The sequence below is a fragment of the Carcharodon carcharias genome, chromosome 7 (genome assembly GCF_017639515.1).
Source record: "Carcharodon carcharias isolate sCarCar2 chromosome 7, sCarCar2.pri, whole genome shotgun sequence".
Classification (NCBI taxonomy): Eukaryota; Metazoa; Chordata; class Chondrichthyes; order Lamniformes; family Lamnidae; genus Carcharodon; species Carcharodon carcharias.
Genome location: NC_054473.1, coordinates 67,786,328 through 67,799,206, shown reverse-complemented (window position 1 = coordinate 67,799,206; position 12,879 = coordinate 67,786,328). Strand labels below are relative to the sequence as shown.

The 12,879-nt window shown below is 40.2% G+C and overlaps 2 protein-coding genes across 6 annotated transcripts in view; one reads left to right on the top strand and one right to left on the bottom strand.

Annotated features, from left to right (window-relative positions):
* LOC121279656 (acylamino-acid-releasing enzyme-like) overlaps nt 1-10,685 on the bottom strand; it is a 63,357-nt gene extending 52,672 nt beyond the window's left edge. For 2 of the 5 annotated variants that reach the window (XM_041190866.1, XM_041190871.1), the window contains exons 1-3: nt 10,549-10,668; nt 7,146-7,275; nt 1,560-1,686 (exon numbers count right to left, since the gene is read on the bottom strand). In XM_041190866.1, coding sequence (XP_041046800.1) covers nt 1,560-1,686; nt 7,146-7,275 — 257 coding nt within the window. In that variant the 5' untranslated portion in view covers nt 10,549-10,668. Of the gene's footprint in view, nt 1-1,559; nt 1,687-7,145; nt 7,276-10,548 lie in introns of all 5 variants that reach the window. The other 3 variants (XM_041190868.1, XM_041190869.1, XM_041190870.1) reach the window with 3 other exon arrangements.
* Nucleotides 10,686-10,783: 98 nt separating this feature from the next.
* The window catches only part of apeh (acylaminoacyl-peptide hydrolase), a 90,239-nt gene continuing 88,143 nt past the window's right edge, over nt 10,784-12,879 (top strand). Inside the window, exon 1 of the mRNA XM_041190865.1 lies at nt 10,784-11,017. Within this exon, the coding sequence (XP_041046799.1) occupies nt 10,997-11,017 (21 nt within the window). The 5' untranslated portion in view covers nt 10,784-10,996. The remainder of the gene's footprint in view (nt 11,018-12,879) is intronic.

Sequence of the window (12,879 nt, the reverse complement as noted above, 5' to 3'; positions counted from 1 at the left end):
ACAATAAATTGACCACTGTATAAGAAATTATCACAACTATGTCATTGAACCATATACAGAAGGAGCTTCGTAGAAATTTACAAGAAAGAAGACTGTTTTACCCATCATGCCTGTACTGGCTCTTTGAAAGAGCAATCATATTTAGTCACACACTCTCACTTTATGTCTGCAACCCTGTTAAGTTTGTCATTCTCAAGTACCTGTTCAACTGCCTTTTCAAATTATTAATGGAATCAGCTTCCACCACCTTTTCAGGTAGATCATTCCAGATCCTGACAATTTAGTGAAAGAGATGTCAGGTTCCAATCCCTGGTCTGTATTATGTCAGTTGATATCACCCAGTATGGTAATAGATACCACAGCTCCCCAGATGAAGCACTGGAGTTAAACTTGCCAGAGATAGAGCTTAAATCAACAGTCAGTGACCTTAAGTATTGCAGGAAAAAAAGAGACACCCAATCAAAGCTTTTCATCTTGCATCCATCAGAACAGCTACGCAAGATAAACCAACAGTAAAAGGAACACCAATTTATACTGCATGAGGAGAGAGTGCTGACTCATTGAACGAGGCGTTGCCATGGAGAATGCAGCACAGAATAGTTAACTGCCAAGCTTTTGCTTCAAATTCAAACCAGGGAGGTCAACTCTGGTCAAGGCACTACCATAGGGAATGAACCAGGGAATGGCTGTCCCCCAAGCTTTTGTTTAGTTGGAAAAGCTGTAATGCGCAGGCAAGCTCCTTCTGCCTGCAAAGGACAGGGCCCTGTGTGCGAATATATGTGGCTTCTAGCATGCATGAATGAGCCATGCTGCAAGCCCGACTGATAATCTTAAATTGGTTTTCAGTGCAATTCTTAGCATCGTCAGGACTATTTAACAAACTGCACCAATACAATGTCGTCTATCTTTGTATCAACAACAAATTTGGACATGAGGTTCCCTATCCCATCATCTACGTAGTTAATACTTCACCCACTCAGCTCACTTCAGATCTCTCTCAGACCATTCTGCAACAGAAATTAAGCATCATTTCCCATCTATACATGACATGAAGCAAAAGGCAAACTTTCAAACTTTAAAAAGGACAAAGACATTTTTGTGGATTTGTACGGAAGCCACATATATTCACACACAGGGTCCTGTCCTTTGCAGACAGAAGGAGCATGTCCACACATTCCACCTTCTCCAACTCAAAAAAAGTTTGGGGAAGCCACCATTCCCTCAATCATTCCCCATGGCAATGCCTCGGCCAAAGTCAACTTGCCTGGTTTGAATTTGAAACTAAAACTTGGCAGTTAACAGTTCTCTGCTGCATTCTCCATGGCATTGTCTCTACCAATCAGAGTCCACTCGCCAACCAATCAGCACTCTCTTTTGCAGTATAAATAGTTGTTCCCTTTACTGTTGGTTTATCTTTACTGTAGCTGTCCTGATGATTGCAAAGACAAAAAGTTTCGATAGTATATTTTTTTTCAGTAATACTCAAGTTCTGTACTACCAAACAATTATTAGTCAATGATCTCTTGATCTGTGCATAGCACTGCCCTGGTTATACTCACTCGCCCCGCAATTCTGTGCATTTTCCTGAAGGGCAAGTGTGCACAATGGAATTTTCATCACAGAATACAATGTACTCTCGGCAGAACTTCACCCACTCAGCTCGCTCCAGATCTCTCTGAGACCATTCTGCAACAGAAATTAAGCATCATCATTTCCCATCAATAGATGACATGAAGCAAAAGACAAACTTTCAAACTTTAAAAAGGACAAAGGCATTTTTGTGGATTGGGAAGACAAGTGGCAGATGAAGTTCAATGCAGAGAAACGTGAGGTGATTCACTCTGACAAGAAGAATATGGAGACACAGGATAAAATAGAGGGAGAAACCCTAAAAGAGGTGCAGGAGCAGAGGGGCCTCAGTCTTTATGTACATAAGTCACTAAAGATGGCAGGGCATGTTGAGAGAACAGTTAAGCAAACATATAGTATCTTAGGCTTTATTAACAGGGGAATCAAATACAAGGGTAAAGAGGTAATGTTGAATTTGTATAAAATAGTAGTTAGGCCTCATCTGAAGTATTGCGTCCAGTTCTGGGCACCATACTTGAGGAAGGATGTGAAGGCTTTGGAGAGAGTACAGAGGAGATTCACAAGAATGATTCCAGGGATAAAGAACTGTAGCTATGAGAATAAATTGAAGAGCTTGGAACTGTTTACCTTGGAAAAAAAAAAGCTGAGAGGAGATTTGGTAGAGGTATTCAAGATCCTGAGGAGTATGGACAGGGTAAATAGTGAGAAACTGTTCCCACTCAAAAGAGCATCAAGAACTAGAGAGCACACGTTCAAAATAATTGGCAAAAGGAGTAACGGTATGTGAGGAAAATTTTTTTCACCCAAAGGGTGATTGGACTCTAGAATGAGAGGGCACTGGAGGCAGGTTCAACTGAGGTATTGGATTGCTATCTGAAAAGAAAAAAATGTGCAAGGTTACCGGGACAGGACGGGGGAGTGGAACTAGGCAGAATGCTCTTTCAGACAGCCAGTGCAGACTCAACAGGCCAAATGGCCTCCTTATGCACTGTTAAGATTCTGTGATTCTGTGTACCTCCAGTGGGGTAAGAATTGGTCTGGTTGCTATTTGCTGTGACACTGTAAATGTGTTAGACACATGGGAACATGAGTTGGTAATTTAGCCCTTGGTCCTGTTCTGCCATTCAATGAGCTCAAAGCTGATCTATGACCTAACAGCTAGTTGCCTTTGCCCCAATCTCCCTTAGCACCTATTAGTAACAAAGTCAATCAATCTCAAATTTAAAATTTACAAATGATCTAGAATCAATTCCAATTTGCAGAAGGGAGTTCCAAACTTCTACTATCCCTTACATGTAGAATTGTTTCCTAAATTCACTCTTGAAATGTCTAGCTCTAGTTTGTGTGATCTTGCCTCAGAATTTAACCCTTAGGGTCGAGATATCATTCTGGTCAAGCTTACGCTGTGTTCCCTCCAAGATCAACATATCTTTCCTAAGTTGTGGTGCCCAAAACTGCTCACAGTGCTCCAGGTGTGGTTGAACCAGGGGTTTATATAGTTGAAACATGACTTTTACCACCCCCCCCCCACTTTGTATTCTCACCCTCTCAATACAAAGGTCAGCATTCCATTGGCCTTTTAGATCGTTGTATGTACCTGTTCATGACATTCTAATGATCTCTGTACCCCCAAGTCTATTTGAACCTCCACTGTTTTGAGCTTTGCACCATTTACAAAGTGCCCTATTCTACCTTTCTGGTTCAAAATGGAACACCTTACATTTGCCTAAATTGAAATGCATTTGCCAATTTTGCCAATTCATTTAATCTTGCAGTACCTCTCTAATTTTATGCTTTTACAGCTTGCAGTACCTCTATAATTTTATGCTTCTACATACACTCCTTACAATTAAAGGAAGTGGCTGCAGAGATAGTGGAGGCATTGGTCAAAATATTCCAGATCTCCTTGATTCTGGGAGGGTCCCAGCAGATTGGAAAACTGCTAATGTGATGCCCCTGTTCAAGAAGGGAGGGAGACAAAAAGCAGAAAACTGTAGACCAGTCAGCTTAACATCTATCATTGGGAAAATTCTGCAGTCCATTGTTAAGGAAGAAACATCAGGAAATTTAGAAAAGTTTAACACAATCAAACAGAATCAACATGATTTTGTGAAAGGGAAATCATCTTCAACAAATTTGATAGAGTGCTTTGATGTGGAACTAGTAGATGCAGCATATTTGGATTTCCAGAAAGCATTCGATAAAGGTGCCACATAAAAGGTTATTGCACAAGATAGGAGCTCATGTGATTGGGGGTAATGTATTAGCATGGATTGATGATTGGTTAACACACAGAAGACAGAGATTTGGGATTAATGGGTCTTTTTCAGGTTGGAAAGATGTAACCAGTGGCATGCCACAAGAATCAGTCCTAGGGCTTCAATTACTTACGATCTATATTTATGACTTGGAGGAGGGGACAGAGTGTAATGTATCCAAATTTACTGACAATACAAAAATAGGCATGAGGACATGTTGTGATGAGGACATAAGAAATCTGCAAGGGGATACAGATAGGTTGAGTCTGTGGGCAAAAACTTGGCAGTTGGAGTTTAAGGGAGGAAATTGTGAGGTCATGCATTTTGGAAGGAAGAATCAAAAGGCAGACTATTATTTAAATGGAGAGAGGCTGCAAAAAAGTGCAGCACAGAGGAATCTGGGTGTTCTTGTGCATGAAACACAAAAAGCTAGCATGCAGTGCAGCAATTAATTAAGAAGACAAATGGAATTTTGGCCTGTATTGCTAGGGGGTCAGAATTTAAATATAGGGAAGTCTTGTTACAACTGTACAGGGTGTTGGTGAAGCCGCACCTTAAGTATTGTGTACAGTTTTGGTCCCCGTATTTATGAAAGGATGTTATGGCATTGGAAGCAGCTCAAAAGAGATTCACGAGGCTGACTCCTGAGATGAAGGGATTGATTTACCAAGAACAGCTAAACAGGTTGGGCCTTTATTCATTAGAGTTTAGAAGAATGAGGGGTGATCTACTTGAAGCGTACAAGATGCTGAGGGGGCTTGACAGGGTAAATGTTTCCACTTCTGGGGGAGTCATGAACCAGGGGACATAGTTACAGAATAAAGGGACACTCATTTAAAGCTGAGTAGCAAAGGAATTTCTTCTTTCAGAGGGTAGTGAATGTCTGGTAGTCTCTACCCCAGAAAGTTGTGGAGGCTAGAGCACTGGAAGTACTTAAAGAAGAGGTAGATAGATTTTTGAAATATCGGGGAGTTGAGGCTATGAAGAGCTGACACGAAAGAGGAGTTGAGGCCTGGGGCACATGCTTGTGGACTAAACGAAGGTGTTCTGCAAAGCAGTTACCCACTGTGAGCTTGGTCTCCCCAGTGTAAAGGAGATCATATTGAAGGATGAATACAGAATACTGAATTAAAAAAAGTGCAAATAAATTGCTGTTTCACCTGGAAGCTGTGTCTGGGGCTCTGGATTGTGAGATGGGAAGAGGTTCATCTTCTGCACTTACATGAAAAGGTGCCATGGGCAAAAGATAGAGTAGGAGAAAGTGTGGTCTAGGTAGTTGTGGGAATCAGAGATCTTATAATGGATGTTGGTCAATAGCGTACCCCTGAAATGGACATGGAGAAATCAAGGAAGGAAACAGTCAGAAATATACCATGTGAAGATGAAGGAAGGGTGGAAATTGAAAGCAAAATTGATTAAATTTTTAAGTTCATGGAGAGAGGGAAAATGACATTGATACAGTCACGAATGCACTGGAAAAGGATAAGGGAGGGGATCCATGTAGGACTTTAACAAAGAACATTCCACATATCCCACCAAAAGACATGCACAGCTGGGACCTGTAAGGGTTACCACAGCAACACCTTTTATTTGGAAGAAGTGAGTGAAGTCAAGGAGAAGTTATTCAATGTGAAAACGAAGTCAGGGAGGCAGATGATGTTTGATTGGGACTTGTCTTACATTCAAGGAAGCAGTAGAGGGCCCCTCAAGCTGTCATGAATGGAATTGGATTCATAGAGGGATTGCACGTCCATGGTGAAAATGGAGATAGTTAGGGCCAAGAAACTGGAAAGGCTTGATGTGGAGGAGAGTCTCGAATAGTTGTGAATGTGAGTGGAAAGAAACTGGACAAAGGGAATAAAAATAGGGTTGAGCTGGACAGTTTTGTGGGGCTAGAACAGGCTGAAATGATAGGCCTACCAGGGCAGTCCTGTTGTGGAAAAGAATGGAAATGGACTGTCTGGGGCTTCTTGGTCACAATTCTGCTATTATTAAAACGTCCTAAGAACATCTCTTTTTGCTCTGCAGTATCATTCCTTTAGTCATTTAATCTCTCCTGCCTTCCACTCCATCACAGATCTTCCTCTTTAGTTCTTTCTCTGCCTTTGTACTTACTTGAAACTAGTGAACCTCTTAACTTTATCCACTTCTGAAGAAACGTAAACTCTGTTTCTCTTCCACAAATGCTGCCTGACCTGAGTATTTCCAGTATTTTTTTCTTCTTACAGAAACGTGGATACTGCTGAGTATCAGAGTGATGTAAAACAGGGCTTTTTGTTAATAAGAAGGCTAATCCTCTCAAGTTAAATTCAAACCCAAGACACAAATCATTCTGAAATATGAAGGCATTAATTTGTGTTAGTAAAACGGTGTCAAACTTGTTTTCCATTCAGCCAATGCCCCTTTAATTTTCATTGACATTACTATATAAGGTTTTATCTTACTACAGAAGAACTCTTTTCAGGAGTCCATCCAAGAGATTTAATGATTTTGAATGCATTATCCCATCTCACTTAACATCAAACCAAAGAAATTCATAATAGTGTCTGTAAATATCCACATGCTAACACAAAACCCAGTTATACTTTCACTGCATTTATAAGATCAGCATACAAGATCAAACAAGCACTTCTAGGCGTCAAACAGAGAAACTGTGTTATGGTGCCTTATTTCCCTTTCATGTGAAAACATTCAGTTTGAGAACCCAAAGCTCATATAACTCTTGTAATGAGATAGGTGGAACAACTTCAGAGGATTAGCTCATACATTTTCCACACATTAATTTTACTGAACTTGTACACACAGAGTTTACATAGAAGAATATTTTTTTATTTGTTCTTGGAATGGAGGTGACATGGGAAAGGCCCATCCTTAACTGTTGAGAACAGTAAAAAGAATCATAAAATGTGGGAATATAACTTAGAGCAATGATGGCTGATTCTATGTCCTTAAAGACATTGATGATCACATGGATTTTTAATTCAGCATTTTTCATGGTTATTCTTCTCATACTAGCCCACAAATTATCAGGTCCATTAACTCTAATTTTATAATTTGACATGTTGTAATATTATCTCATGCCATAACCACTCTACTGTATTATTCTTCAGTGCCATAACCACTAGGTTACCCATTGTTGTGACTGAAAAGAATCTATTTAAAAACAATAAAGGCACTTCATTCCTTGCAAGGCTTATTTCTGGGATTTAAGGGAGGACACCATAATTACATAAGGCACAATCTAATCAACACATATACCTTGATGCTCCCCTTTTTTCCAATCAATCATTCTAATACCTGAGTAGATGGTGCAGTATTTCCCCCCATGCTTCAAAGAAACCTGTGATCCAGTCCAGCCTTTCAGTGGGTTTGGGAATTTGCTGAACTCTTGGTAGATCCCAGCAATCTCTTCTGAACCAGTTAGCATCTGCAATGAAAAAGCAAAAACAGCTTACTTAGCAAGTTAGCCTGCATGTCTGCACTTATTGCTGAATAACAATTACAGCAGCTACAATTTAAATGCTGCTTCAGGTCCTAAACAGCAAGCAGAATTCAGAAATTGTCATGTTCCTACTTAGAAACAGTTGTCATTTTTTTTTGTATCTTTAAAGAGTCAACATTTCAGATTTGAGGATTATTTGTACAATAACAACTTGACACATGGCAGCAACATGGTTTTGGTAGAGGAAGGTTTTGTTTTTATCTTAATTTACTTTTCAGGTGGTAATATTTGAAATGAACTGTGGGAAACTTCATGTCATTGAGTGTTTGACTCTTAAGAAAGACTTTGACAAAGGTGCTCATGAAAGGCTGCTGCATAATCTCAAAGCAATGGGAATTCAAGGAAAAATCTAGAAATAGATAAGAAACCAGTGGAAAGGAAGTTAGCAACAGGGTTTATTAAGGGGGCGATCAAAACAAAGGAAATAATGTGGATTAGCCCAGTGCTTTGTGCTAGGAGCTCTGTTGTTCCTAATTTACATCAGTGACGTGATTAAATTTGCTGATGATATGGCAAGAAGGATTCATTGTGCACGTGAGAACTGGTGGTGAGTTTGTGTTGGGGAAAAAAGCATTGGAGCAACAGAAGTTAGACACAACCTGTGAATGGACAGAATAGATTAAATTTATTACAAGTATAAGCTGCTACATACTAAAATAAAGGACAGGTGATGCCACTTGGAATGGCTCAACATGAAAACCTTGAACAGAGATGACTACAAAAAAAGGCCATCTGTCACCTTCAAATTGAACCACTTTGTTCTGTGTTGAGCTCATTTATATAAATTATAACTTAGTACATTTCTTAGCATGGAGATAATCCACAGTAATTCTTATAGAGGCATATAAGATATTAAATCATGGAGTATATAAAACTAGAACATGACTTCAAAGTGAACCAGGTGGAAAGGCACAGGGCAAGCAGATATTCATTCAAGCCATGTAAGGGCAAGTTTAGGACTGACATCAGGAAGGTTCTCTTCACCCGAGAATAGTTAGTACTTAAAACAGACCTGCAAAAAACACCTTATAGCTATTTAAGAGTCAGTTAGATGAGATGGTTTAGGGGGAAACAGTGGCACAGTGGGATCGTCACTGGACTAGTAATCCAGAGGTCCAGGCTAATGCTCTGGGGACGCGGATTCAAATTTCACCATGGCAGCTGGTAGAATTTAAACACAATTAATAAATCTGGAATATAAAGCTAGTCTCAGGAATGGTGACTGAAACTACCAATTGTTGCAAAAACCCATCTAGTTCACTAATGTCCTTCAGGGCAGGAAATCCGCTATCCTTATCTGGTCTGGCCTACATGTGATTCCAGGTCCACAGCAATGTGGTTGACTTTTAACTGCTCTCTGAAATGGCCTAGCAAACCACCCAGTTCAAAAGCAATTAGAGATAGACAGTGACATCCACATCCATTGAAAGAATAAAGAAATAAAAATGAGAGACCATGTTAGATAAATAAGTTAAGCAGGGCCAAAACACCTCCTTTATCTGTACTTCTTTTGTTATGTTAGGGAAGGTTTTCAGACCAACTAACCCATGTGTTTGGCAGGGGACCTACCTTTAAGTGATTTCCTAACCCACCAATCTCAGTTAAGTATGAGATATGTCAATTAATCTCAGTATTTCTGTTGCATTCTCTCTTTATAGAGAAAGAGATGGGAAAAGATACGGCTTTACTAGCATTCATAACTGTTGTGAAAATTCCCTATTAATATCTAATGACAAAAAAAACAGACAAATCTAGTAATGCAGTGGGCTGTAGAGAAAGAAATGCTATAAAATAATAAAACCGAATTGAAGATAGAGAAAACAGGATGCATCTATGTATGAGAGAGAGAGAGAGGAGACCTAATTGCCATTTCAGCATCCCTTGCAGCCATCTGAAAAAATGCAGCTTCAAACAAATTGGTAGAATGAAAATCAATCACAGCCTAAAATTCTTATTTAGGGTTAGTCATCAACTCTGAAAGATTATGTCACATGAATAACCAATTAACAACCTTTCCACATTTTGGATACACTAAAATTCCAAGCAACACACAAATCCAAGTGGTGGAAGATAAAATGAAATATTCACATATCTGGATTCTCTGGTAGTAACTTGTGAAATCTATCTTATTTCCTTGCCCTTATTCTACAATTAATCTCATTGTTTGTCATAATACAGCACTTCAACATGTCAAATTAGATTTTTTTTTTACAGCAAATGACAAATACCTCTGAATAAACTTCATACAAGCCTGAAAGTTTATTTGCAAACCATTACTTACCCAGTGCTATTATCACTTACCACCTTAACTGACAAAACCAAAGCAAATAGAATAGCAGAATGGGAAGTACACCACTTAGACTGCCCTGAACCAACCAGCATGAAACATATTGGGGAAAAAATATCAGGAATTACCACAATAGACTTCAATGTAAGCCTCCAAAATGAGGGGCACTTGGATGTGACAAAAATAAGGTTTTAAAAGCCTGTAAACAATAAAGAGATATCTGAATTTAAATCAGATGCAGGAGAGCGTGGACAGTTTATATCACTTTTGTAGTGATGATGAAACACTAAGAAAGTGTGTCACTGAGTCGAAGTGTTTTACCAAGGGTTAACATTAACTGGTCTGAGTCAGGATAGAACTATTCTACAATTACCAGTGCTGAGGAAAGATCACAACAGCTCCTAAAAAAGGATAGAACAATCTTGCATTAATATAGTGATTTTTGATAACCACCAGATGTTTCAATGCACTTTACACCCAATAAGTACTTGTTAAGTGTTATTGTTTATTGTTATTATACATTGTATTATTACATATATATTATGCATGTTATATATTTATTACTGTTGCAATGTAGGAAGCACAGCAGTCAATTAGTATCCAGCAAAATCCCACAAACAGCAATGCACTAACGACCAGATAACCTGTTCTTCTGTGATATTGATTGAGGATAAATAAATATTGACAGAACGCAAGAGATTGCTCTTCCTCCAAGTGGTGCAGTGGAATCTTTTACATCCACCAGAACAGGCAGGTGGAGCCTCAGTTTAACATCTTATCCGAAAGACTCCCTCAGCACAACTTGACTTTAGTACTTAAGCCCAAGAGTGGAACTTGAATGATAATGCCCACCGAAAAGTTATCCTGTGGCTCTCAGGGGAACAAGCAGACTCTAGCAATTCCTCCCGTACCTATTAGCGTGCCCAAAACTCACTTTCTGAACTCGTAAGAGAGCACTAACCGGTTGAGCAGCCAACACCCACAAGGTGACATTACAACCCTCAACACTGAGCCAGCTGACTCTCCTCCCCACTCACTGCGCCTGCGTCAGCTACCGCCTGCGACGTCTCCACAAGGAGACACATGCGCAGAGCAAAGGTGCGGACTTTCCCACAGAGAAAAGGGACTTAATCTACGAAAGACCGTATTGCAACACACAAAGCTTAACAATAGCATTCAAAAATATTTACAACAGTAAATGAATAAACTTCAGTGAAAAAAACCATCATGAAATACTTGCTGAACTAGAGATTATTTTACAGTACATATTCCTGGTCTCCCCTTCCCGCCTGAGTGTTGGTAAATCCTTACTCCTCTCAGTGGCGGGGGGGGGGGGGGGCTCCGGGTCGCTCAGTAACCATGGAAACCATGGCCTTGGAGGTAAGAGAGGATCGAGGCTGCGGCCTGCTCTGTGCTGGGAGCAGCGGCTCGGCTCTCATTGCGATGTCGGAACCTACAGCTGCGCCCCATTGTCCACCTTCCCTCCCACCACTTGAGAGCTTGGCCGGAGGCATCGCCTTTCATTTCACTGCAGTTTGGAACATGCCTGGCGGCTGTGAAGTTGCTGTAGGCCCCGGGATCGCTTCCCCAGGGAAGGAGGGGTTGCGGCGGTTGCCCCGGGAAGGGAGGGGAGCCTGAGTGGTCTGAAAAGCCCAGCACCTGCGGCCCAATCTCTCACCATTGCTTCTAGGGTGGGAAGGAGGGGGAAACCCCAAAAGCACACCTGTTAGCTCTAGCTTCAACCACCCACTTCCTAAACCAGCTCATTAACAGAGGTTGACCCTGAATCGCTCTGTCCAGTGTTTATCCTTCAACCAAGCATCACTAAAGCAGATTATGTGAGCATTATCCCACTGCTGTCTGCAGGACCTTTGCTATGCCCAAGTTAGGCTGCATTACAACATTGACCACGTTTCAAGGTTGTAACATGCATTGGGACGTCCAGAGGTCGTGAAAGACCTTATACAGGTGTAAGTCTTTTTTCATAGATCCCCTTTCCTTTACTGGAAGCAATGTGTTTTGCTTGAGAGCCAATCCAGGACCAAAACTCAACTTGGTCGAGTGAAAAACAGTCACATTTGGGTTGAATTATTGTACTTTTCTGTTTGGGGTAGGGTAAATTATGTGTTTCATAGTATTTGTCAGCTATCCTTTGGTGGGCACCAGCTTTTTTGCTCCCAACTATGCTGTTCAGCCACTGCTGACTGCACCATTTTTTCATGCTTCCCATTTATCTACCTAACCCCGTTTATCTATTTTCATGTGTTGTCTTTTATAAGTCTTTTACTTGTATAATGATGTATGCTTTTGTCTTGTGCATATTTCGCTTCTTTTTTACCATGTCCTATATTCATCTAAGGATTTTACAGATCAATTTTTTTTTCTATCTGTGCCTTTAGATGTGTTCCCCAAGCCTCCCACCCCTTCCTTTGATCTGTTTCTTTTTAAATACTGTTCATCTAAAATATTTTGTGCTTTGAGGAAAATTGCCATATCTGTAACAAGACTGTTCTCTTGACAAATGCCTGATCTGAGCATTTCCATCATTTTCTGATTTTGTTTGATCTTTCAGTATCTCTGGTATTTTGTTTTTTGGCCATGCATTTATTCTCCTACCCATCTTACTACTTCTATCTACCACATTTTAAAAAATTTGTTCCGAGGATTTGAACATTGCCTATCCCTAATTGCCCTACTGCCAATTCTCATCCATATCCAGTGTCTAATGAAAACCCTTAATCATCGTTTCTGTTTGATTAATACTTTTACTGAGACTTTGGATGCTTCAGTGCAATGTGTTCACTCAAGGCACAAAATTAAATGAATATATATTCATGTCAATGGAAGGACTAGATGGTTAATGGCTAGCTCTTTGCAATGACTGCAGCAGCCACGTGGTGTGCAATCTGCTGTCAGTAGTTGTAAGCGAATCCTAGAATTTACAGCATAGAAGGAGTCCATCTTGCCTTGCTGGCATTTATGTAGTCTATTCTTATTTTCCAACCCTTGGTCCGTAGCCTTGTAAGTAATGGCACTTCACTTGCACGTTTTTTAAATGCCATGAGGGTTTCTGCCTCTACCACCTTTCAGACAGTGAGTTCCAAACCACCATCCTCTGGGTGGAAATATTTTTCCTCAATTCCTGTCTAATCCTTATAGTAATTATTTAAAGTCTATGCTCTCTGGTTATTGACCTCTCTGCAAAGCCAGATAGATCATATGAAATGGGAGCAGAAGTATGC